Source organism: Periophthalmus magnuspinnatus, chromosome 23 (genome assembly GCF_009829125.3).
Source record: "Periophthalmus magnuspinnatus isolate fPerMag1 chromosome 23, fPerMag1.2.pri, whole genome shotgun sequence".
NCBI classification, from domain to species: Eukaryota; Metazoa; Chordata; class Actinopteri; order Gobiiformes; family Gobiidae; genus Periophthalmus; species Periophthalmus magnuspinnatus.
This window is the reverse complement of record NC_047148.1, coordinates 11,786,904-11,812,366: the sequence shown is the minus strand read 5'-3', so window position 1 is coordinate 11,812,366 and position 25,463 is coordinate 11,786,904. Positions and strand designations below refer to the sequence as shown.

Sequence of the window (25,463 nt, the reverse complement as noted above, 5' to 3'; positions counted from 1 at the left end):
CATACCTTTAGCTAGGGCAGTTAATAGAGTTTTGAAGGTGCACTGTGTAAGTTTTCTGGTGAAGCGCCCACCACCTGCTTGTCTCCCCGGGGATTTTAATTTCTTTGCCTAGAATCTTCCACAGAATGGGATTAAACTTTCCTCTGTCTATGGAGACAAGCAGATGATGCCACCTGGTCAAGTTACAGGTCATATCTGTGGAGAGGTGACTCTGCTCACTAGAAGAGTGCATGTTTTTTCAGTTATTTGTGAACACAAAAAAAATCTGTAATTGAATAAATGCTTTTTAGATTATTTTAATATTATATCTACTATTATACATTTTAATATTAATGTTTGTTTATGTTCTGCATGGAAATTATTACAAAAAAATTCAAATAACACAAAAATAAAAACTGATTTGAAAATAGTTACTTATCGATATGAAGAAAAAAATAAATAAATATCACAATACGTTTTTTGTCATATCACCCAGCCTGACCTTAGGCTAACACAGACTACAAAACATAGAACAGCAGCTATGTTCCCCGTAATGTCCAATAGAAGGTACAAGCAGTGCAAATCACCGCCATGTTCCTGCTCGTCTCCTTAGAAAATCCTGTCACTGGCACAGTCTGGTGACCGCACAGAAGAAGAATGAGTGCTTTCATACCAGTCCAAGTGGAGATGTGTTTGGAGCTAACTGTGCTAGCGCCTGCAAAATGAGCACTCAAGGGAAATCAATAGACCATTACAATGTGTTTACAATCCCATACTGTTACATTTACATTTTATGGTTGTTAGTGGAAAAAAATACAATTGAAGTTTTAGCTGTTTTATCAATATGATGCATTCAAATTCGGTGAGACATAATTTGTTCTTTTGTGGCTATGATTTGAATAGTGTTCACATAAAAGACATTTAAAGTAGAAAAAGCTAAGCATCTTACTCTTTTACTCTTGTTTATGTTTCTTTAGGTCTTTTGACATGGGATTCTTTATAATGCAGCCATAGGTATTGTCAAGTTAGTACAACATCTGTACTATGATATACTGGGCCAAGTCTAATGTTATGTATTATAAATCTTTGGCAGGATGGAAGAAGACATGTAATTCTCACACTGCCTTTCTGTCTGTTTTTTTTTTGTTTTGTTTTGTTTTGTTTGTTTTTTAGATGTTTCTAGTTTTGAAGTGATATTTCAAGGCTATGCAATGTAATATTAATTTAGGTGGGTAGAAAATTACCATAGAGTAGGTACAGTTATTAATCCAATGTTCCTGTTGAAAGTCACATTTTCTAGATTTGTGTATTGTATTGGACACATAGGATGGTTGTATTCTCGTCTGATTTGTTTCAAACGAAGCATGTCCATAATAGAGCTGTTATGTAATGAAAATAATGACATGATGTATGCATCTGCTGCGGGCCATTTGATATCATTATGGTCTCATTAGTGCAGGCTCTGTTTTCGGCTTTGGGCCAATATCTTTCTCTCTGAAGTTGTCTGGAGAAAGTAGTTTTATTGATGTAATCACAACAATGCTTATCATGTGTTATATTTGTGCCATTTTAGCCAAAGCAGACTTTGAACTCTTGCTCTTATGAAATTAGCTTTAGCATAACGCAAATAAAACAATGAACCATTTCCACTCACATTATTATAATACCGGTACTTCATAACTTCGCTAACTTCAAATATTTTGTATGTTGGCAGGTATTAAAGATCAGTCTGATTGGACATAGGAAACGTATTCTGGCCTCGTTGGGGGACCGGCTACACGACGACACTCCACAGAAACCTCCAAGGGCCATCTCCCTAAGGGTAAGCACTCAATGTTTGGATTAATTTGAATGAACAGAAATGATGAGTCAACATATTCGAGCGGTAGACTTTGGTGCATATAGTGTGGCTGCACTTGTTTCCAAGGGAACTAATTACCTAAGACTGGAGGTACACCATGGACAAGATGGTTCACACCTGGCAAATTGGTCCTGAATACTAATTGCAAGTGTGTTTTCCCAATATGATTTCCTTTCCCACATAGGACCAATCTGTGTTCTAATGATCAATTAAAATCTTCAGGGCCTTCAGAGAATCAAGATTAGAGGCTGTCTATAGTTTAGAATTTAAGAAGTCCTGTCCTGCCCCTAGTCTGTGCTGAGGGAGGGTGAGATGTTTGAGCAGGATAAAAGTGGTTGGTGCTGGTTGTGCCCATTACAATTCTGCTTATAAAAGGTAAGTGGATTTTAGCACAATAAAAAATCCACCCCTCCTTGAGCAAATTCTTTCAATTATACTGTCATTAATATACATGTAGAAGATGGTAGCAAAAAGACAATTTTCTATTTTTGCAAATGAACTCTTCCTTTGAACTACTGTCTTTTGTGAATATAAGACTATAAGAACAGCCCATTATGACACTTAAAGCTATAAAATAATGTGGGAAATTTACATCTAGCTAAACTTAATGCTGTTTGAACAACCACATTGGAATGCATTCTTTGTGACATTTACCAAACAAGTGTTGACCTGAACACATTCCCATCTTTGTGGTTGGTTACAAGAGCTGTTTCCCTACTTGGCCCCCACTTAGCCTTGTTTTAGAATTGTATCTTTTATTATTATTATTATTTTAGATCAATATTGCAGGCTTTTACAGTGAAATATCACCTATCGAACTCTAGTCTGCTTCTTGCACAGCGTATAATTGTGAGGCCACTTTTTCACAAGACTTAAAGAAGTTTGACTTGTGTGGCTGCTCTTCCTCTGATATTATATGTGACAGTTCAAAGCAGTACAATTGCCCCACTAATGCAGCAGTGACACAGCACATTATGATATGATAAATGAACCCTCTCTCGCACTCATCTCTAACCTCCCTGTTTCCCCTGTCCTCTGTGACAGGAGCCCGGAGGGAACCACACCCCCCCTCAGCTCAGCCCGTCAGTGGGACAGGCAGCATACACAGCGGGGGTACCAGGTGGATCTCTGGACGTGCAGCACCTCATCATGCAGGCGGATGCTCGGCGAAGGCAGCGCAGCAACGACAACTACTTTGAGGACGTGCCGCGATCCAAGCTGGAGCGGCAGATGGCACAAGTCAGCATGGTGAGGAATTGGAGGGAAGCGGAGGATGAATGAAGGCAGGGCTAGTGTTATGAATGGTCACACAGTACTGCTTAACCACAAAATTATCATTAAAGTGTTTAGTGTTATTAGTATTTTTTCGATGTTAAAGGTGTTCAGGTATAGGGGCTTGAACAATCATGCATAAGATCACAATATAAATAGTGCAGAATAAAAAAAACGTTCAGTTATATGCAGCTGAACAGAACCATTTTGAGCCTGGATACATTGTCAGAGTAGAGGCATGTCTCACATCTTCAGGAAGACTGTTCCAGGTTTTAGCTGCACCATCAGGAGGCTGGTCCCTGAGGTTCTCAGAGTACGAGATGGATTATATGGCACCGACATCAGAGACAATGTTTTGTTTGTACAAGATTGGATCCACCTTTTTGGTAGTCATTAGAAAAGCATCTTTTGACTTGCAAAAGTGTTTTAATAGTGAGTGAAGTGAAGTATTTGCTGCTCCGATAAAAGCTTCTTGAGTGTTTTATCACTTTAACCTTTGCCATTAATAACAAGCAAGACTGCAGCACTCAAGGCCATCTTAGGTTTTGCATAATTCTTACAAACAAACACACTATTCATTTTCAGTGCTTATATCGGCAAACATATCCCAGATTTATTCTGTACACAAAAGCTGAAAGCCTCTAAATTGTCCCCACCCATAGTCGTGAAAATGTTTGCTCAACAATTCGTATAGTTCTGGCTAAGCTCCTTATTCATGTGGCCAATTTTATCCCTGTTTCCAGTACAAAATTAGATCTGTGACTTCCAATCAGAGCTGGCAGAATAACTCTCACTTCCTCAGACTTTGGCACATGCACACTCGCAGGCACCAGCTGTGTTGTGATTCCTTATGATGAGGGTCTTTTTGTGTCTCGCTGTAAATCAGAGATGTATTATCAGTCCTGGCAAACACCCACTTATCCTCTGCATCTTCACAGTGCACCCATCATAGTGGTCCCCCCCCTCCCACACAATAACATGGTGTGTGTGAGTCAGCACCGGCAGATTGGGGCAACAATTAAAGAAATACTTATTTTCGATAGAAAACTCCCTCCTTGCCCTTGTTTTGTGATCTCTCAGCTGTTCGGTGTGTATCTATTTGAGGAAACAATAAACAACAAGCAATAATTTTAGCGGTTGGTGGTTTTCAAACTAATGACCAAAATTTCCATGAATATCATTAATGCAGTTTTGAATTAACCAAGGATTAATGTTTTTTAAATTATAAAAATGACTGTACCATAATTAAACTGGGCTAAAACCATTTACAAATTAAAAACAACATACAAAGAGAGAGTTCATACACATGGAATGCCTGGAATGTTCCTTAGTATGGCATTACATTTGCCTATCTTGCATTTATTCAATTCAATTTCATTCAATTACGTTTCTCTAAAAAACTTTAAGCATCTCAAGACTCCCCAATGTTACCTGCATACCACCGTTTTGAAACCACAGATCTGCTGCATTAAAAGTATATCTCTTAAACTTTTCATGGAGCTCTCGGGGGTTAGAGGTTGTGGGAAGAGATGGAGTAATAACATTATAAGCTCTTCGAAATCAGCAAAGATTTACCCCGTGTCCATGTTTCTAAAGGCTTTCGGCTAAGCTGTTTATCCATGTTTGCATTTAAGATCTCATCTCCAGGCCCCATGCCGTGTTTCTGGCAAAGATTAGAGACATACACAGACTTTGGCTCAGCATGCAAGACAACCTCTCTCATATAAAATATCATCTGGTTCCATTTACTGAAGAATGAAAAGGCATACTATTGGTTTAATTGTGATCCTCAAATATTCAAAAACTGCAATTTTTTTAAATGCTCACTGGCTAAACCTCAATAAGTAGTGACTTTATAATCGCTCACATTATACAAAATGTTTGATCCCTTCTCTGGTTTTCTGCAAAGTTAATCTGAAAAGCTGATATAACTCTTCTTTGCCAATAAGTAATGTCTAAGAATAATACATGTTTTTATGCCATCATTGCCATCATATCCCATCTTGTAATCTTGTATGTTCTATTTTGTGGACTAATATGCCATTGGTTGTCGCTGCAGGCAGGGGAATGGTGCGAACCAATCACGTTGCGTCCACCCAATGAGGCCACGTCGTCCACTCCGGTGCAGTACTGGCAGCATCACCCAGAAAAACTCATCTTCCAGTCCTGTGACTATGAAGCCTATGTAAGTGTAAAGCTTTGGGAGCTAAGCAATAATCTACCATGATGATTCTCAGATGTTTAAATGATTACCAGACCAGAATTACATGGCGACATCCTCTAAAACATGGCTTGATTGTTATTAAGGGGATTATGGGCAATAGTAAAACGTTAATGTCCAAAAATATGTTGTTGCGTTGCCAATGTATATGATTTATTGCAGAGACATACTGCATGGATGTTCAAGGTGTACTACGTAACTTTGACAGGGGTCTGCTTGTTTCTATGGAAGGGTGTTTCTAATTATATTGCGCCTTTAAGTAGACTTCGTACATGAAAGGCGGTACAATCGGAAGGCTGCCAGGAGAAAGTGGTTTTTGACAACATCCTTAACAATCAGCTTGTCAAGAATATTAAAAGTGAGTGGGAGCCTCAACAGAAAAGAGTGGTTGAGAACAAGCGTGCCAGCGTGAATACTGGCAAGCATTATGAGATTGTAAGTGAAAAAGACCAAATAAGACAAATGTAACAGAAAGTGTCTTTTTATGCTCGAGTTACCAGAAAAAGTGAGATTTAATAAACCAAAAAGTACAGAGAAAGCAATACTGTTCCCATTTTCATTACATTTCAGCAAGACCTTAGATAGGTTTTTAACTTCATTATGCACTTTTACAGGCTGAACTCCAAAATATTATCTGGGCTTATTACAAATCCATTTCCCATATGACCTGGTAGACCTACTAACTTCATTACCACATCTAGTGCGTAATTCACAGCAGACTGTCTCTCTATGCAATTTTAAAGCACGTATCTGCAAGTACAAAAGTATTCTCAAGTTTGAACACTGATACAAGAGAGGTATTTTAGATTATGAAATTCACCTTTTTGTACAGAACAAAAGACAAATAAAGCATTGGAAAAGCAGGTCCCATTTGAGCATAGACGTAACGCTTGAATAATAATCCTGATTTTATATTTTGGGTGAACTTAATCCAAGCAAGACACTCTCCCTCATAAACTTCAAGGACCATTGTTAATTTTGTTGACTAAAATTGTCACAGTTTTCACCAATATTTTTGCTGACTAAAACAAAATCAAATTAAATAAAAAATAATTAAACTAATAATTAAACTAAAGCCAAGAAAATTACACATTTTATTGACTAAATCTATGACTATTAGAAGATCTATTAATCTACTATTTTAAGACATTTTAATTAAGTAATAAAAATTAATTAATCAAACAAGCAGAGACTAAATGCAAGGTCCACTTTTAAATCCTAGAGCCCCAACCCAGACCATATAAAACTCAATGTCCAAAGAACACGTCTGTAGGCTACATGTCCCATGAAGCAAAGGCATACAATTTCTTTTAATTTTCTTTGAAACAATTTTGAATTTAATTGGCATGACATTTTCATAGATTAAACCTGCACTAAAACTAAAAAGTATTATTTGACTAAGTCGTAACTAAAGCTAAAAATAATTTTAAGACTGAATAAAACATTCTTGTCAAAATGAACACAGTCAAGGACTATTTGCCAGCTCATCATGACTCATGTCTGTGCAGCAGCAAAATAACGTGTCATGCATTGGTAGTTTTGTCTGCATTATGAAATGTACCCACTGTCCCAAAGTAGCACAACATTTATATTGGGTTACTACCACGTCATAAAACACAATCTGTAAATATTTGCTCCCTAATCCACTAAAAGCCTTGTTAGGGGACATACTCAAGTGAATAGGGACTTAGTAATACAACTGGAGGCCTACCATCGCTATTAAGTGCTTTAATACTGATGTAAACACGTCCCGCTAAGTCATAATGAGGGACTTGTTTATTAAATTAAAGGTGACATTAGATGAATCTCTGACCATGAAGTCGTACCATAACACTTTTAATGCACCTCAAGGACATAATCATGGTTGGACCAATCTCTGCTGTGAGCTTACTTTAATTACTTTGTTGTAATGAAATGCACTGTAAGCAAAGTGGAAACATGGAATGCATAAATAAACAATGTTCTTGTTTGAAACATGCTAAAGAATGGTGACATAATCTAAGTGAGCCATTATACATGTTAGCATTAGCAAGTAAAATTGATTGGTATTATGTAATATGGCAATCATTCAACCACATTTGTGCTATGTCATGGAGGGCTTCTCTGTGTTTCATGGTAATTAGTAGATATAAAGTAATTTTTACCTGACAACGAATGGTTATTGTCCAAAAAGTCTTATATTTGTCTAATGAATGGAACTAAGTACTACGTCATTTTTCATTTAAATTTACTACATTGGTACATTATAAAGGTTGTTTTTTGGTTTCTAAAAGATATCCATTGGCCTTCACATTTGATTAGTTGTACATCACAGTAAACAACTTACCTTTGGCATTCATTATGTTCAGAGAAATACTAAATGGCAAAAATAACAACTTTTTAGGTCTGGAGATTATGCAGTGTTGAATCCAACTCCTTGTCACTCACATCATGTTAGGTGTGAACAATAACAACATTCTGGGATAACTTTTGAACAATTGTACTTTGTTATAATCTAACCAGTCATCTGAGGTCAGTAGTGCTGCTGCTCATGACTAGACAAAGTACTTTAGAGGAGGCTGGACTGGACCACATAGAGCCGTCACTGTCTTCCTGAATAACTGACATTGAGCTGAAGTATTGTCATCCTTATTGGATGCCCAGAACATTTTATCCTAATTAAATGTTGTCACTCCATCAACAACGTTGTCTTAAATCTGTATACATTTGTTTGATGTGATCTGAATTTGTCACTTTGTTGGCTTGATACCTTTTTGATAAGCTTTTGTGTCCTTCGTTTGTCCACAGTACTTGGGATCCATGTTGGTAAAAGAGCTGAGAGGAACAGAGTCAACACAAGATGCCTGCGCCAAGATGAGGGTAAACCTAACACAAGCATACAATGTATATGTCATTACATTTGTTTGAATTAAAAAACACATTTAATATATACAGTAGTATGAAGTCACAGGGATTGTCCGTGCTTGGAATATTATTACATCAAGATTGGCATCTGGCAGAAGACATAATGGAAATGTAAACATAATGAATTGGATTTATATAGGGCTTTTCATGAAGCCCAGTGTGCTTGGCATTGCATTATTCATCCATTCTATGCTCTGTGGTGGCTAGCTACTATTGTAGCCACTGTTGTCCTGGAAAGAAACATTACTAATCACCACATTCCCACTAGCCATAGTGGGTGAAGTGTCATGCCTAAGGACACAACAATAGCATGCACTAAAGCCACTGCTGGTGAATTCCCAGCAGTCTCTCATCCAAGTAAAAAAACAACCAGGCCCAACCCTGCTGAGTTGCTGAAATCAGACGAGATTGGGCATGCAACCTTGACAATCAATACGTGTTGATCGAGTGACATATTTGGGCTGGGCTTCTGATTGTGATTTGCAGTTTTATGTTTTAACATAATTTGAGTCTTGAAATCGACTAAATATAAAGGCTATACTGTACAGATAGTTTGTACTATTTGTATAGTGCAGCTTTTACAATATATTCATTTAGTCATTTCAACCATTCTGACTCTTTAAATCTATCACAACAAATGCCCCACACTGTAGTTAGAGTTATGTGTAGTTTTCTCCTTCAATTGTAATAAGTACAAAAAGTTAAACAACTACTTTGAGTGGATTGACTAATTTGAAACTTAACGTGTTTGAGCGGCTCAGTGCCCACACCCTTCACCTCAGATCCCCTTCCACCTTCTTGTCTCTGCAGTGCCGTCTATGCGCCACTTATATTCACATGGTGTTTTTGGATCAGATCTTTTACTGTAGCACTCTGTCTTCCTCTTGAGTTGCTGCAGTGTGTTTTAATATTCATCAGCGGAGGCTTCCTGTTCTATCAGCTCCCCTCCTTTCTTTTGTCTTTGTTTATGCTGTCACATCACAAGGCATCTGTCATCTCAGCCTGTATAATTTAAAACACCTTTGCAGCGCTTGGCTGTTGTGATTACATGCACCAGATCAACTTTCGGGGTGTGTTGATGCCTCTCCCATACCTTTACACTTTTATCTCCCCCTCCATGGCTGCGCAGTGCTAGTGAGCATCTCAACTTCACAGCCTCAAGCCGTGAATGTGCAGCGATGCCTTTGTCAGCTTTTCAGCATTAACTGATTCTGACAGCTCTGAAACAAAACACGAGATCGAACGCACACAACTAACCCATATGCAGAGACGTCATTTGACAAGGGGTGAAAAAGGACAAACTTAGTTACAATCACATCACAAAATACAAAAAGTGAAAATGAGATTTTTAAATATGTTTTAACAGGTTTTGACAGTTGGCACCATGACACTGATGTCATAGCAAATCGCACTCATGATTGCACTTCATATTAACTGAGAAAGGAAAAGTGCTAGAATCGTATGTAGGGAGTTTATTTAGTTATACAGTTTATTTACTATGTGCGCCATATGCAACGTGAGTAAATTGATGGTTTGCAAGTGATATTTAGCATGAAGACCACGAAGAGATGGCTGTAGATATGTAATTTACTCTTATGAGTGATCAACAGCATTCATTTAATCCTACCACTTCCCTGCATGCTTTTTCAACCCGTTAATGTGACAGCCATAAACTGAAGGAGATTTACTAAAGTTTATGTTACTATACAGAATTTCATAGAAACACATTGCATTTCTACAACTGCATGTCAATTTTTGATCAGTAGACAAATAGTTCTTCTTTGTCTTGATGCAACTGTGCAACTTTGTTTATGTTGACCTCTATAGTTCTTCATTTTATGCTTGTCTGATTTTGCCTTTGATTTTTGCTGAGACTGAATCACCTGTGAATGTTTCAAGAGCAGCCAGAATCACTCCAAGCCTCTGAAATGATGTTCACAGCAGGAGCCTCAGTCTTTGATGTTTGTGGTGTATAGAGGCTCACTGTTGCTTAGGTGGTTGATGTTACAAGTATCAAGATAAAGGCAATATTTGAGTTGTATATATTCATTATTAATGCTCTGTGCCTGCACTTCCAATTACTTAATCGAATTTACAGTAAATTCCAATCATCTTTCCAAAACAGTTAAAAATGTATTTGTTTTCCTGTTAGGATAAAATGAATAGAGTGCTTCAAGAAGTACACCAACAAATCAATGCATAAATTATGACAAATTATGTGAATATATAATCTATATAATATATGTTATGACACAAACAATTGAATTTTGATTTCTATTAGACCAGTTCTGTGATAAAGACTATTCAGGAAATCCCCAAATTAGTTCTTTTCATGTATTTTATTCAGTATCAACACCTGTTAAAATGCATATTAATAAGTAGTTAATAGTAGATAGATAATAGTTTGAATGTCAGTTATATTTGGGACTGTAATCTTAGGAGAAAAAGAGGACATTTTTTAAAACTAATCCCATTTTTGTCGCTTTTGTTTCTGCCCTTTTCTGTGCTCTCCAAGAAGTCGACGGAACAAATGAAGAAAGTCCCGACCATCGTTCTGTCTGTGTCCTATAAAGGAGTGAAGTTCATTGACGCCACAAATAAGGTACGGCTCATGGCCCATTTCCTCCTCTGTGCCCGCCATAAATAAAACAGAAAAGGTCACAATTTTGGATGTGAACTGCAGTGACCTTTCTGTGAATCAAGCCTCGTCAGCATTAGTGTGGTAATGTCTTCTCTCCCCCAGCTTAGCTCTTAAATACATTGTGCAAGAATCAATAGACTGTAAAAGACACTATAACCCATTTATGACCCATTTAGAAAGAAGATGAACAGATAAAAGAAAAATCAATAGTGTGCATTGTATATATTCTTAGTTCAATAAATAGTATTTGTGAATATGCAAGTTAGGTTTCTCCGTAGAATAACACATTAGCATTTTTGCCATCGCTGCTTTAAACCAATATGCATTTTTAAACAGGCAAAAAATGGTTGTTGAAGAACGTGACTTGTATTCTCAAAACGTTTGTCTGAAATGTTTGTTGTCCCAGAGTGCTTTTAGGGCATTTGTTGATTTAAAATTCTAAGCTTCAATTAATGCAATACAAAGTGCTCTCCAGTGACACTACCCGAGGACAAATTCCAGCTCCCTGACTCTAAAAAGCTTTCTGTCCAATATTGCCAAACTGATTATGGTTTTGATATGTGTGAAATGAGATGAATACTGGATCCTATTGTTTGTTTTTTACCCTGGAATAGGTTCTATGTATTTCTCTGCAGCTCTCCATCTTCCTGCATATTTCTAATAATCTTTTCTTTTCCCCGCTCTTCATTTTGTGTCTTCCTCAGAACATTATTGCAGAGCACGAGATCCGCAACATCTCATGTGCTGCACAGGATCCTGATGACTTGTCCACATTCGCCTACATCACCAAAGACCTCAAGTCCAGCCACCACTACTGCCATGTCTTCACTGCTTTTGATGTGGTCAGTATCTTTATTGTATGGGTAAAGGATTCACATTTAATTGCAGATTTTTAAAGTCACACTATGTGACTTTTCCCATGAACGATTTGCCACATGCTTGTTAAGTGCCATACTGCAGAACATTCCAGGCAAACCAAGCAATATCATTATGCATTCATATCAGAATATATGTTTTTCCTAGAGCCTGCAGTTTAGCTTCCTCTGGTCACATGTTCTGGACGCAGGCTGTAAAAACGCACACATATTGTAAAACGTCATAACTCCAATACCCAAATAAAACATCACATAAAAAACAGGCATAAAATGACAATGATCATAAACCATACTGTTGTTTTCAGTATTGTATAGCCATGTTAAGTAGCTTTAAAGTCATACTGATTCTGTTTCCTTCAGAATCTGGCATATGAGATTATCCTGACGCTGGGCCAGGCCTTCGAGGTTGCCTACCAGCTGGCTCTTCAAGCCAGGAAGACGGGCCACGGATCGTCCACGCTGCCTGAGAGCTTTGACAGCAAGCCCAACAAACCAGTCCCCAAACCTCGAGTCAACATCCGCAAATCTGTAAGCAACAAACTGCATCCAAGTCTGCAGACAAAATACACTCAATTTGAGTCAGTTTTGGCTTAGAGTTTAGCTAGGCCAGTGCTTCTCAATCTCCACTATTTAGACTTACTTTATATTTGCAGTTTGAGTGCTAAAGTAGTTTGAGTTTAATCAGTACTGATTCTTGTCTAAGGTTTAACTTAAATGAGACATATTATGCAAAATTAACTTTTAATGTTAATGTTATAACCATAATCTTACTCATGCATGTTTGAGTCATCTTGGATTTTCCTGCATTCAAGGCTTAAGTGCTCCGAAAATATCTGTTCAACTATCTCCTATCTCCGCCCACATCTCTGTACTTAGATGTGAATAATTTATAAAGTAAGACTCCTGAAAAAGCATAATATGTCATCTTTAAAGGTTGGACCACATCCTCATTGGGGATTTAGTCGTGGTTAATTCCTTGAGCTTAGAACTCTTTAGTTTAAGTTAAGTTGTACTATATCATTGTGCTTTATTCCTTAAACATTTTTTTTAAACATTATTTGTGAAGCCAATATTTCATGGACTGGTTTGAGAAGCACTCAGCTAGACTGATTGATTCTCACACACTAAATATTTTGATACGATAAAATTATCTGGCCTTCCTCTAACAGTTGGATGGATTTTTGCTGTTATTTGCGTCTTGAATGAAAACCAAGCCTTAAAGCCCTGCTCCAATCCTAACCAGCTTTCTCATTAGAACTCCTCTTCATCTTAACCCCAAATCTGTCCATAATTCATCACGTCTGGTCTCCTCTCAACTCATTAACACTGTTTTTTTACTTTGTTCCTCTCCATCTTCTCTCTGGACAGCTTGTCTATGTATGCATACAGTCTCTGGCCCAGGCGCAGTGAAACAGGGGGGCACAGGTGTACATTTGATGTGCTAAGTGCTAGCTCAGTCCTGCTGTCCCTGTGGCCATGCGCACACCGGTCTGATTGATGAGAGCTGTTTGCATTGGGCTCAGGAGACGTGTGCCCAGCTCCTCTCTGTCTCTCTTTGTGTAAGAATATAAAGGGGGACCTGCACATAGTGTATTGACATTTCAGTCCATCGGAGCCTCATCAATAATGCCTCAGTCTACAGAGATGGGTACAGCATTACTCAGAACAATAAACTTTGGGTTAGCAACAATATGTTTTTAATAATTTCAGAGGAATTCTTCTGGTAAATCAATACTCTTTTGGAAGGTTGACAGTGTACGTAAATAAGTTTCTAAACATTGAGATTAAGACGCTTGTAGAGTCTCTGCAAATAATCAATAACTTAACAACTAATCAACGACATTGTCATTTGCACTATCCCTGGAATATAAAACATACTGTATGCTGAGAGAATGGATTTTATTGCCAACATCAAGAGTGGTAATTAAGTCACCAATGCAATGCAATTTGAGAGATTAAAAAATCACCACTACAAATGTGCTTTATCAAGTCCTCATGCATGCAGTTTTAGCAGAATCTGGTTCAAATTTCAATTTATTTTCAGAAATCCAATCAAAAAAATGAATGGGCTAAATAATGCACTTGCAGAATAATCAGTAGTTGCTGCCCAAATAAAAACACAAATAATATAAATAAGCCCTTTGAAAACTGTTCTGTGCAATGCTGAATACACTGTCTATAGCACTAGAAACAGAGAGTACATGTCTCTGTACAAATGTGTTGCCTTTCGTCATTGCTTTTTTGAGCACGCGTCACTCTGTCTGTGTGTAAAGCTGTCAGCCTCCCATTAACCCTAGACCGGACCTCAAATTAGTCACACTGCTGCTGTCCCCATGACACAACCTCCCACAGCAGCAACACAACCCTGCGGTCTGCTGTTACTGTACTGCTCCAGATTTATGCCCATTACATGCTGCTACCAACACCAAATGCACTGAAGACAATTGGCCGCTCTTGAGGAATGGTGTCACTGTCTAAATTTAGGAAGGAGTGAGGGAAAGATATATAAAAACAAGTGCAGATCCAGCAGTTGCAGGCATCGTGTGGTTGTTGTGGAGATGATGGAGGATGGCGTGTGTACTCACAATCTGCTGAGTCCACTACTGTTACATTAACCATTAATTGTCTTTGTCTTTTCCTTCCTTTGTGTGGTTAATGGTGTGTGCTGTGCGGTGCTGCAGGATTGGCTTAATATTCCTTCTGCCACCTGCCAGCCATAAACTCCATCTTGCAGCAGAGCATTAAAGCCCCATTGTGCTTCCTTTGTTCCTCTGCATCACCTCAATACACCTGACTCTATGTCTCCAAAACCAATCCACCACTACTATGCAAAGTAGTATTGTGCAAAGGTTTTAGTCAGGTGTGAAAAAATTATTAAGTTAAGCTTTAAGAACACAGATATATATTGATATTTTTAAATGGAAACTGCTCCAAGGACAACATTAATGTATGCACAGACCATCAATGGACCAATGCACAAGTGCTAAAAAGATAATTCAGCATTTTGAGATGTGACTGACTCATTCACTCATTTAACAAATACATTCTTATTTTCAGTAAATAAACATTGTGAGAGGTTTGTAGATATGGACCTTTAACATTGAAACCAGTAGACAAATAGCACATAGGTATATAATATTGTACAATAATACCACCTTGGTTAGTTTTTGTTTTGATTTACCAAGTGGCAGGTGATATATGATATTTACAATTTTTGGAAGTTCATAAAAACATCATAAAACTACCGCTTTTGCACAGTACAGTATGTTATTGTTTGATAGAGCTGACCCGTAATCTGAGTAACATAAGTGAATGAAAAAGCACATCACTAATCTCGTGTGAACGCTGTTGCCGTGGTGTGAAAATAGCCTGCTTACAAAGTATAGCAACCACATCTTGTTGGTTGATAGTGATGGAGCTTGCTAATAAACATTGATTTACACATCTCCTGGTTTGATATGGCCCTGTATCATTTCTCATCTTGTGCATTTTGAAACATTAAAGTCCAATTGGAAGCGGTCGATGGTAGAGCTTGTTTTGCTGACTGATGCTGCTGTGCCGAATTTGTCTTGCGGGGGGTGTTGTTGCCATGCAGGAGTCGCTCTATAAATGTAATGCTGTAACATGGACTATTCTTGTTAACAAATGCTGTGTCTTTCACCATTAGTACCCAGAGAGATGACTTTGTAGCGACTGCCATGGGTTTGTGTTGTTTTTTTGCTGTTGTTATGTGCAGATTTGTGCGTCCTTGCTGTGTTTGTGGCAGTGAGAGTGCTACTTGGGGCTGCACAATATATCACATTTATTTGATAATTGCAAATACAAACTGTATGGCAATGTTATACTGTAAGATCTGCACGGTCGTCATTCTGAAAGGTAATTTTCTCTATAAATAATTCAAAGGCTTTAAAAATGAATTAATCATAGTCTCCATTTAGTTCTAGCTTTGTTTTAAGCAATGGCCTTTTAAAGCTGCACTATGTAACTTCTAGTGGAGAGTATTACTTTGTCTGGAATGGAATAAGGCATGTACCTTGCATTTATTCAATTATAGTTGTTTGTTGCTTAAACAACACCTTTAAAAACATTCTTACTCTGAGCTTGGGCATCTCTTCCGGCAAAGCAATAACATCGTCATGGTGACAAGTAGGTTGCATAATGCACGTTTTGGTTTTGATTCAGACCAGATTCAGTTTGGATTCTAATTTACAAGGTTATATCTCAATATGCTCTTGTTTGAGTTGAATATACAGTATTATACCATAGTTTTTGTACAGCCCCTGTGTGCACTACTGTTGCTGTGTTGTTGTTTGCGGTGGTGGCACTATAAAGGCTTACAGGCTCACCTCTGACCTGTGTATGACCTTTGCCCCCGTAGGTCATCATACCCCCCTCCAGCCGCTGGTCACTGGGTCACATTTATACCCCTCATCGGCCTCCTCTCCACCCTCCTCTTCCTCCCCCTCGACTCTTCCATCTACCTCACAAAGCTCACACGCAGGTCCTCCTCGCTTCTTCTCCTTTTCTTTACTCTTCATTTTCATATTGTTCAAGAAAGTCAGTCTTCTGTAAGTGCTGCCTTTTTGTTCAACAGATTCTGTATGCCGTCTCTGCCGTCCAGTGTAGTACCAAGGTCAAAAATCACTGCAAAGCTTAACCAGTCAATTGTACTTTCTTTTCTTTGTTCTATGGGCTTTATTTTAGAATTTTCAATACTAGTTTTAATATCAGGGTATTGATTCTATTCTATGTGTAGTCTGTACCTTATTTCTACAGCATCTTTCTGGGTATATAAAATGATTCAATATATCAAAAGTTCAACCCATTAAATGTGTGTCCAATTGAAAAGGGTTTTTAGAATAAGGCATTTACAGCCAATAAGTAATGCATTATTTTCACTGTGGTAAATTTGGGCTTGACTTTTGTAATCCTATTAAGCTTTTAAAACCTATTACATGCTTACCAAGTGTCTCCTTGCTGCAATACACATATCTTATATAATAGATTGGCTCGTTTTCAAAAGTTACTGTTTATTGCCATTTTATATCACCATTTCTGATACCTCCTGACTAAAAGTGTGTTCATTCTAATCCTATAAAGGCTTCACAAGATTAAAAGGTCTTGCTGTGGTCGTCGAGTTTGGATGTAAGAGGGAGCAGCTCGAAAAGTGGAATACCATTACCATTAGTGACAGTAGCAGTGTGTTAAGAAGAGATAAGAGCGCAATGCCTGGGGTGGACTATAGCTGGATTAATACTATATGCGAGGATTCAGAAGATTTAATATTTAACCATTACTCAATTTTATAGACATTCAGTGCAACATTTAATTTAAACCCTCATAAACAAATGATGGGATAGTTTGAAGTACCATACTGTATCCTTACAGTAGAATAAACATCTATGTCAGGGTATTGCTGCATATGTAATAAGTGTAGTGCATACGCGGAACTCAATGTATAATTTATTTCCATGTGTTTATGTAATGTTTCTGGAAAAGCAATGCCTTACTCTGCTATTTGCTCTTCTCTGTGTGCCATCCCTTGTTTCTATTTGACATTTTTCTATCATAAAAGTAAAACGTTGTCTTCTATCTCCTGCAACTTTTAAACAGATGTGTTATATCTGCCTCTTATACTGTATTGGTTAAATTATATGCTGCATTTCTTAAATTCTCTTTTTTTCTGCTGTTTCTTATTATTGTCACTATGTTTGTGTCAGATGGAACAGCCATCCATGGACCAGAAGGGTCACGCCAATGTGCCGTGGATAGTGGAACCGGGTCAGGAGGCCAAAAGAGGAGTCAACACCAAGTACGAGACCACTATTTTCTAACATACACCGCCTTGTCCACTCCTGTGTGTGTGTGCCTTTCAGAGGTGGCCCTGTACTGGGGCCCGCCCCGGAGTGTGGCCTGCGCGACGCTCGCCGCGTCACCACCGGCCAAACTAGAAAACAAAAGGCCCCGCCCCGATAGGCCAGTCTGTCCACTGCATGATGACGTTTGGCGCTACGCTGTGTCTCCCGTCTTTCTCTTGTTTAGCTGCCCGCCCCCCTCCTGCCTGCAGGCTGGCACATGACCCTGACCCTGGCAGTGGTGCCTCACCTCTAGGAAATGGTCAGATATGTTTTTGCACCTTCAGTTTGCTGCTCAGCCAGTGGTCATCAGACAATTGTTCTGCTGCCAGCTTTTTTGCTTGATTTTTTTCCCTGTTTTTGGATGCAACCTTTTTGGCTTTGTCTCTCTCCTTGAGTTCCTCCATGCCTCGCTTTTCTCTCTCCTCACCAGCCTCTGTCCAACTGTCCTGAACGTGGTCAGGCCTAAAACTGTGTTCGGACCAAAGCTTTAGACAGTGTTTAGGGCCCAGTGGAGCTGACTGAGGAGGTGTCTGAAAACATTTCAGACTTTTTTTTTACATTTTAAAGGCAGAGGAGAGCAGGTTTTGGAGAGGTGATGTAGCATGGTTCAACCTTGGTTCTGGTTGACTAAACAGTTCATCCAGAAAGCATTCAGAATGTATTTTGAGTTTTTGATCCTTTGAATAAAAATACTTTTTTTGAATCAATATTTCAATCAATACTTTGTGTAAAAATAGTTTCAACACAGATTTGGTAGATTTATTTCATCCAATTTTATCTTATAGATTTCAGATTTTTGCAGTGTGCAGCCTTTTTCCTCCCCAGTGATCTGATTTAGGAGGGTTTAAACTCTGCTATGTGAAAGGTTTGGCATGTGGCTTGTGAGACGCATGTTGCCCATGTTGGGTCCGGTGGAGAGTCGTGTGAGGGCTCTGTCGATAAGTGATGTCATCTCATTTGCAGGGCAGTGCCGGACGCTCATGTCTATTACTGTGGAATGCAAAGAATGTAGCCAGCCATAAACACGGACATGGGCACACACACAATGCAAAAGACTGCAAGACTTTTTGTCACTTTCAAAGACTACAAACATGGAGGCAGCTCCACAGTGTTTAAGGTTGACTACACCATTTGACTGTACACACAGTAACACAGTAACACACACCATCAGGACAGCGTCTGGACAACGCTCCACTCTGAATGTAACACAGCGGAAGTGTATGACGTCGCTCTGAGCTTTGACCTTTGAACACTGAGGACGATGGTAGCAGACAATGGGCTCACTACAAGCACCACTGGGCATGCGTGAGCATGGTCTGAGAATCGCCTTTTAATTTCTTAATGGTCAGAAGATACTAAAGATATATGCACAAGTATCAGTGTAATTTGATTAGAGCTAGAAAATGCTGAGATGCAACAATGTGTCCTAGGAAATGTGTTTACAGCCGACGTGGACAAAGCGGCATCAGGCATCGAAAAAAGTATTCTATTGGTATTGCCCGACATTTTAATGTTTAATATGAGAGTATTATATTACTGATTATGATTATTCTTGTGCAATTATTGTCTACTGTTGTCTTAATGTTACATTATTTTTCTATGACATGCTGAAAATAACCTTTGGGCTTGAGATCGGTGGCCGTCTTTTAACAGATCTGTGAGATCCTCCTGGTCGTATGCAGAGAGTGAATGTTTGGTGGCTATAACTTTGTCAGGTTGATTCTCCATTGTTTCTCATGGGGCTCTTCTCTAACTAGCAGATTACTATTTTAAACACAGTATTACTGTATCATTTGGATGAGATCTTATCCAGTTATATATGTAGATAGATATTTTGCCAACTCATTGTTCATATGTGTATGTAAAGAAGAAATGATTTGCAGTTCACTGGAAACAAGGTACAAAATAAAGGATGTGAAAATACTAATGTTAGACTGTAGAGATTGTATTTTGGGTGAACGTTGATTTGCTGACATCACTGCTGACCAACTCATGTACATAGGCTTGGGCTTCCAGCACACTGATTTTTGTAATTTGGGCCATTATTTATATCCTTGTAAAGCACATGGAATAAAATATGACTTGTACAACCATTATTCTGATTAAATTGTCATTTTTGTCTGTCACAAACATTCAAAGGTGTGAATCATTTTGTTTACCCACTATGCTCCAGTCATGTTGAATATTCACTCTTGCAAAAACACAATTCAATATTTTGGCCGGTGACACTTGACAACAAAAATTGTAAAAAAAAAAACAATTAAATCCTCACCTTTGTGTTTTTAAAAACAAGCTTCAAATGAAAGGTGCAAAACAAACAGGAGGGGTTCAGTTATTAGGGGGATTTAAATTTTAAATTCTGCTCATGTGAACATTTAGTCAGCCATTAACAAACATGAGTAATCTCAGAAGAAGCGTTTATGCAACACTGACTCAAACCAGATGCATGAACAACAATTCCGTTATAAACAATTAGGAGGAGGCTGCTGTGGATTTATGACAGGGATTTTGCTTTTGTATTATTTGTTCACTGTTAGAGGTCACAGAAAGAAAACATCGCTTTCAAGAAATACATGACTTCAGACATGTTTACAGAGATGCAAGCCCGCTGAGAGACACATTTTGTTTTGTTTTTTCTACAAATTTTAAAAATATTAAAAACATGCTTTTTTTTGTTTATATTTGGCAAAAGAGTTACATGTGACTTTAGGTTGTAGAACTAGGCACAAAATGAAAAAAATAAGCATCCTTTCAATATGTAACATCTTGTCATTAGAAAGTCAAAACTGTAATCAAATGAGGGAGCAAATTTGAGACTACTATGAAACTAACCACTGCCTTCTAATGGACTTACAAAATAGGTCAACTGAGAGACTATTGGGTTAGAGGGTAAACAGCGGCGCAGTGCTTGTTATTCAACACAAAAATATGCTTGGGTCCAGTTAGGTGAAGAAGAGTGGGTAGACTTAAAATGTGGGTACAATAAAGGTATACTGTAGACATTTGATACATGATCAGGTATGTAAGAATCAAATTCAAATCAAATTCTCTCTTTTCTATAGCTGAATAAAATATTTGACACGAATTTTGACATGTATTTGCCTGGTCTAAGATAGGAAAAGACAGGATGGCATGGTTTGATTCACTGCAAGTCAGATTCACTAAGACTGGATTCAGATGGCGGATGCTGTGCTAGGGCATCTACACATACTGCACATACTGCTACTGTATCCTATGTAAAATTGCTCACGCTACACTGCTCACCAGGGGCATTGTTTCAGAGCTGCAGAGACAAGAAGCAATGGATTTAATCACATTTACAATTTCAGTCATGCTCCTTGGACTGTGGAACACATAATGTAAACACCACTGGGATAAGGAAAGCTGAAAGGTAAGTGACTGTAATGTTCTGATGAATGCACTGAAAAATCAGCAAAACTACTTAGTCATTTCCATGTTACTTCTACGATTTTATTCATTATACAGACAGTATTTACATTTTACAAGGGGCGGTCATGCCTGTATACTATAGGGGAATAGAAATATGCTGCTTCTATGTATCTCTATATGCAAGTATCTCTTTTAACAATATGCCATATATACTTATTTATATTGTGTATTTCTTATCTATGGATCATATGTTTGCTCTGTGCATCCTTAATGAAGATCAATAATAATCTCTTGAACATCATCTCAAATTAATTTAAATTATGCTTTTGTTGTAGTTAAAAGTACTAGTATTGGAAGATACTTTGCTAAATGTCACTGTCATTACGTACTTGGGCAAGACACTTCACTCACACTGTGTGGCTGGTAACTGGGGGGCACACACTGTTATAAATTGCAAATTGAAAATGGAAAAAAGAAAAGAAAAAACTTCTGAAGCTCTCTCTCTTCCTCTGACTTCATTTACATATCCACTGCACACTGAACAAAATTGTATCTTGGTGGATAAGTGGCAGCTAAAACCTTTTTGACAGCTCCACCAAAACCAAACTTTTGCATAAGAGCAGTGCTGCAGTTTGTATTTCTGTAAATGTGCTGAGGGAGATCTGACCTGCCAAATCCACAGAAGCACTGCCACCACGAGATAAGAACTGAGAACATTTCAGTATCTGACCCAAGCTCTCTATGAGACACCTCCAGCTCAACACAAGGCTGTACTTGTCGACCAGATAACTCCCAACAGTCTGCAAATATGACAGAGGAACAGCGAAACTTCACGGAAAGATGCGCAGGGATTGAAATAGCAGACATCAAAAACAGCACTGTCACTTTGAGGTATTAGGCCAACAACATCCCATCTGGAGACATGAGTTAGCAGAAAACAAATATGTTTATTTCAACATAATCACAACTTTAGAAAAGTATAAAGTATAAAATATTTCATAGATAGTTTGAGAGATAAATATTGATTATGTCTCTTATCATATAAGATGGTATGGGCAAACCACATATTTGCCAGTTCTCAAGTAAATATATACATTCAAATAATTACTCACGCAAAAATAAGTACATTAATAGGTAGCCAAAAATAATAGGTAAAGCTAAGTTGTCCTGACTCATCTCCAAAATGTGATTGGTTGCCCCATGCAGTGACAGATGGTCCAAATGCAGGACAAAATTTCCTACAGGGAACCATAATTTTCCACATTTCAACATATGCTTGACGAGTTATATTTGAGTGTTGGCTTGGCAACAACATTCATGTATCAAGTGACATTTTGTGCATCAAATTATTGAGTCATGAACATGTTTAACAGAATTTGCAAGTACTTGGTAACACTAAACTATGAGGAAAATATTGTAATAACTGGGCTGACATTACTCAAGAATCCTCAAAGGCATAAATGTGTCTCTAGTTTATTTGAGAACCCACTAAATGAAATGCAAGAAGATAAATTTAACTCTACTATGACCTTATTTCAGGTGAGTCTTTGAATTTTCTTCACCTCTATGTGATGCAGTTCAGGCAGCTTTTTCAGACCATGAAGTCCCATTAAGTCATCTGTTGTCACAAATAATTTATGTGATAAATATAATATGTATCAGCTCATTAAGAGCTGCTGCTGCCAGTTCATACCATTGCTTTGTGCCAAGTAGAGCATGGCTCACAGAGAGCAAACCGACAAATAAATATATTTCTATGTGAAGGATAAGGATAGTTTCCTAAACGCACAGTACTAGAGACACATACAACTCCTCAGTCTGCTCCTGTCGCTCTGCTCCTGTCGCTCTGCTCCTGTCGCTCTGCTCCTGTCGCTCTGCTCCTGTCGCTCTGCTCCTGTCGCTCTGCTCCTGTCGCTCTGCTGTTGACGTTCTGCTCCAAATCTGCCTGCCTCTTCATGTGCTATTAGTTTAGGGCTGGTAATTTTCTGAGACAAGCCATGCTAAATTCTGGTGCAAGAGAACACAAATAAACAACAACATTTGAAACATTTACTCTTTCATACAAAAATGTATCCAGACTAAACCTGGAATAAATAATACAACATTTCCTTGACTTTATATTTCACGAAAAGTACAAAGAGCTTGCCTTCACTCCCATGACTTCCTTTAACAAATGAAACAACTGAAATTACACATCATAATTCTTAATTTATGTTGTGTCTCATAAGTGTGTCTCATATTTGTGGAGACACATTGAGTGGATTTGTTCACTAAATTTAAATACAGGTTTTAGGCTAGTTCTCTAATTGCTGGAGATCACTGAACACTAATTTTCACAAGATTAGCAAAACATGACCATACTCAGAATCAGAATGCACCATAGCCTCTCAATTTGCTTAAAATAATGTAAAACAGTGATTTTACCAAGCAAAACATCGAGTAGAACTTCTTATTCACTAGTGTTGACCCGGGTTCTTCACACTGACAGTTAACTCTTGTGTCATTATACTCAGACTTGGCTCAGCTGCCAACTTCTGACCCTCTGAGATATTGAAAAGTGAGTACAGTTGTTTGAATAAGGCGCAGACTTGGCCCTCAGCCTGATGGCAATAAAGGTGGAACGGCACAGAGCGGACAGCTGTCAGGACCCAAGTCTGGACTGAAGAAGCCAAGGTCAGACTTATACACACCATCACTACCAACTCTGTCTATGTGAGTTAAACAAAAACAGTGTCGTGGGCTAAAGTGTAGTGACCCAATTACTTAGAGGTGTGTGTCATGATGAAAGAGGCTTAGTAACAACAGTGAAAGCAGACAAGGGACTCTGAGGATGTTACTCTTCACTACACTCTAAATAATAGGGACAGAATATACGCATTCATTTAGGGTCATATGTCTTCTGTAGGCCAATACTCTGCTGATAGCTACAATTAACACATCTCCTGCTGCCTCCTGCTTGTCTTGATGGACATGTTATTGCTTTGCCCCTAATGATCCACAGTGAGGGATTAAATGTATCTTGTACTTAATTACAGTTGTTTACAGTAATGTCAATGTGAGCGTTTAGATCTCACCTCTAAATTAACCTATTCCTAATCAGATTTTGCTGCATGTTTACCCTTTTTAGTAACTTTAACTATAAAAAAAGTATTAAAATCTTGTATCGTATATAAAGGAGCTCAGTTGATCTGACCATAAGACTGAAGAAAGTCAGTAATTGGATGTGGAAGTTATTTGATATGTGTACTTTTCTTCATAGGTGAAATAACCGAGTGCCCACCTGCATGCATGTCCCAAATACACAATCACTGCAGTTGACTTTCTCACAGCCAGGAGCTCAGAGCACTGCAAACAGTAAAATATTAATGAGGGGGGAAAGGGAGAAGGGGACAAAATGAAAGCCTCAGACAGCAGACGGAGTGCCGGAGGGGAGTGTGCTCTTTTCAAAGTGAACCTATTCAGATCTCCAGGGAGTCTTCTTCTGCAGACCCCACTGTCAAACTCCAAAGGTTTAGATACCCAGCGCATTTCTCTGTAAACTACACTATTTATAACGGAGGCTAATTGGACGACTGGGCCTTTGAACTCTGCGTGACTGTTTAAAGCAATCAAATAATCACTTCAAATCCTCCTCTGTGGTCCTTGTACTGTTCATTACTGTAACATTATTGAGCATATTTTAGTTAATTAATAGAGCAAGAACATTTTGAAGGTTGTTTAGAATCTGCTATGTTTTTTTAAATCTATGATACACACAACTCATAACTCAACAATAACTCATAGGAAAAGGTCATTTAATTTATCTGTAACTGCTCAAAAGTGAAGGTGAAGATCAAGTGGTTCACAGCAGGAAGTAACAGGTCGTGCAAGTGGGGTAAGGCTTTATTGCGTTACATTCTCGGGCAAGACACTTCATACTCGCATAACATATCCATATTACTGTTTGAATAAGGAGTGTGCCTACTTGTCTTCATGGAGATGTTATTGCTCTGCTCAGAATGTTTCACAGTATGGCATTAAACTTGTATATCGTACTCAGTTGCAGTTGTTTTAAGGCTGAACAAAATTAGAAATGCCTTTTACTGCAAATAGGCCTCTCTACAAATCTGACCTGCAACTTGGCATCATGACATTACCTGTTTATCTCCATGAAAATAAACGAGTTACTGCCATACTAAAATCTCCATGGAGACGAGCAGGTGGCAGACCCTCCAACAGTGAAGTAATATAGTGAAAACCTTTAAGTCATATTATGTTATTTAAGCTTAAAGGTGTTCGTTTTTTTAGAATACAACGTGAATTATAGTTTCTTCCCTAACAGGTTTATATATTAGACAGGTTGAGATAATATTAAACCTGATGAGGGCTCTGAGTTACAGGGCAGTGAATGATACAGTACTGTTATGACAGCCCTGGAGATGAGGAAAGAGGAAGTGGGGCTTCGTGTAACCGAGAGGGGAGG

General features: G+C 38.2%; 1 protein-coding gene across 8 annotated transcripts in view; it reads left to right on the top strand.

Moving 5' to 3' along the window:
* anks1b (ankyrin repeat and sterile alpha motif domain containing 1B) overlaps nucleotides 1-19,707 on the top strand; it is a 151,007-nt gene extending 131,300 nt beyond the window's left edge. For 4 of the 8 annotated variants that reach the window (XM_033989425.2, XM_055231475.1, XM_055231476.1 and 1 more), the window contains 9 exons: nucleotides 1,694-1,801; nucleotides 2,885-3,088; nucleotides 5,172-5,297; nucleotides 8,121-8,192; nucleotides 10,753-10,839; nucleotides 11,583-11,720; nucleotides 12,114-12,281; nucleotides 17,474-17,565; nucleotides 18,575-19,707. In XM_033989425.2, coding sequence (XP_033845316.1) covers nucleotides 1,694-1,801; nucleotides 2,885-3,088; nucleotides 5,172-5,297; nucleotides 8,121-8,192; nucleotides 10,753-10,839; nucleotides 11,583-11,720; nucleotides 12,114-12,281; nucleotides 17,474-17,565; nucleotides 18,575-18,623 — 1,044 coding nt within the window. In that variant the 3' untranslated portion in view covers nucleotides 18,624-19,707. Of the gene's footprint in view, nucleotides 1-1,693; nucleotides 1,802-2,884; nucleotides 3,089-5,171; nucleotides 5,298-8,120; nucleotides 8,193-10,752; nucleotides 10,840-11,582; nucleotides 11,721-12,113; nucleotides 12,282-17,473 lie in introns of all 8 variants that reach the window. The other 4 variants (XM_033989428.2, XM_055231477.1, XM_033989427.2 and 1 more) reach the window with 3 other exon arrangements.
* The last annotated feature ends 5,756 nt before the right edge of the window (nucleotides 19,708-25,463 follow it).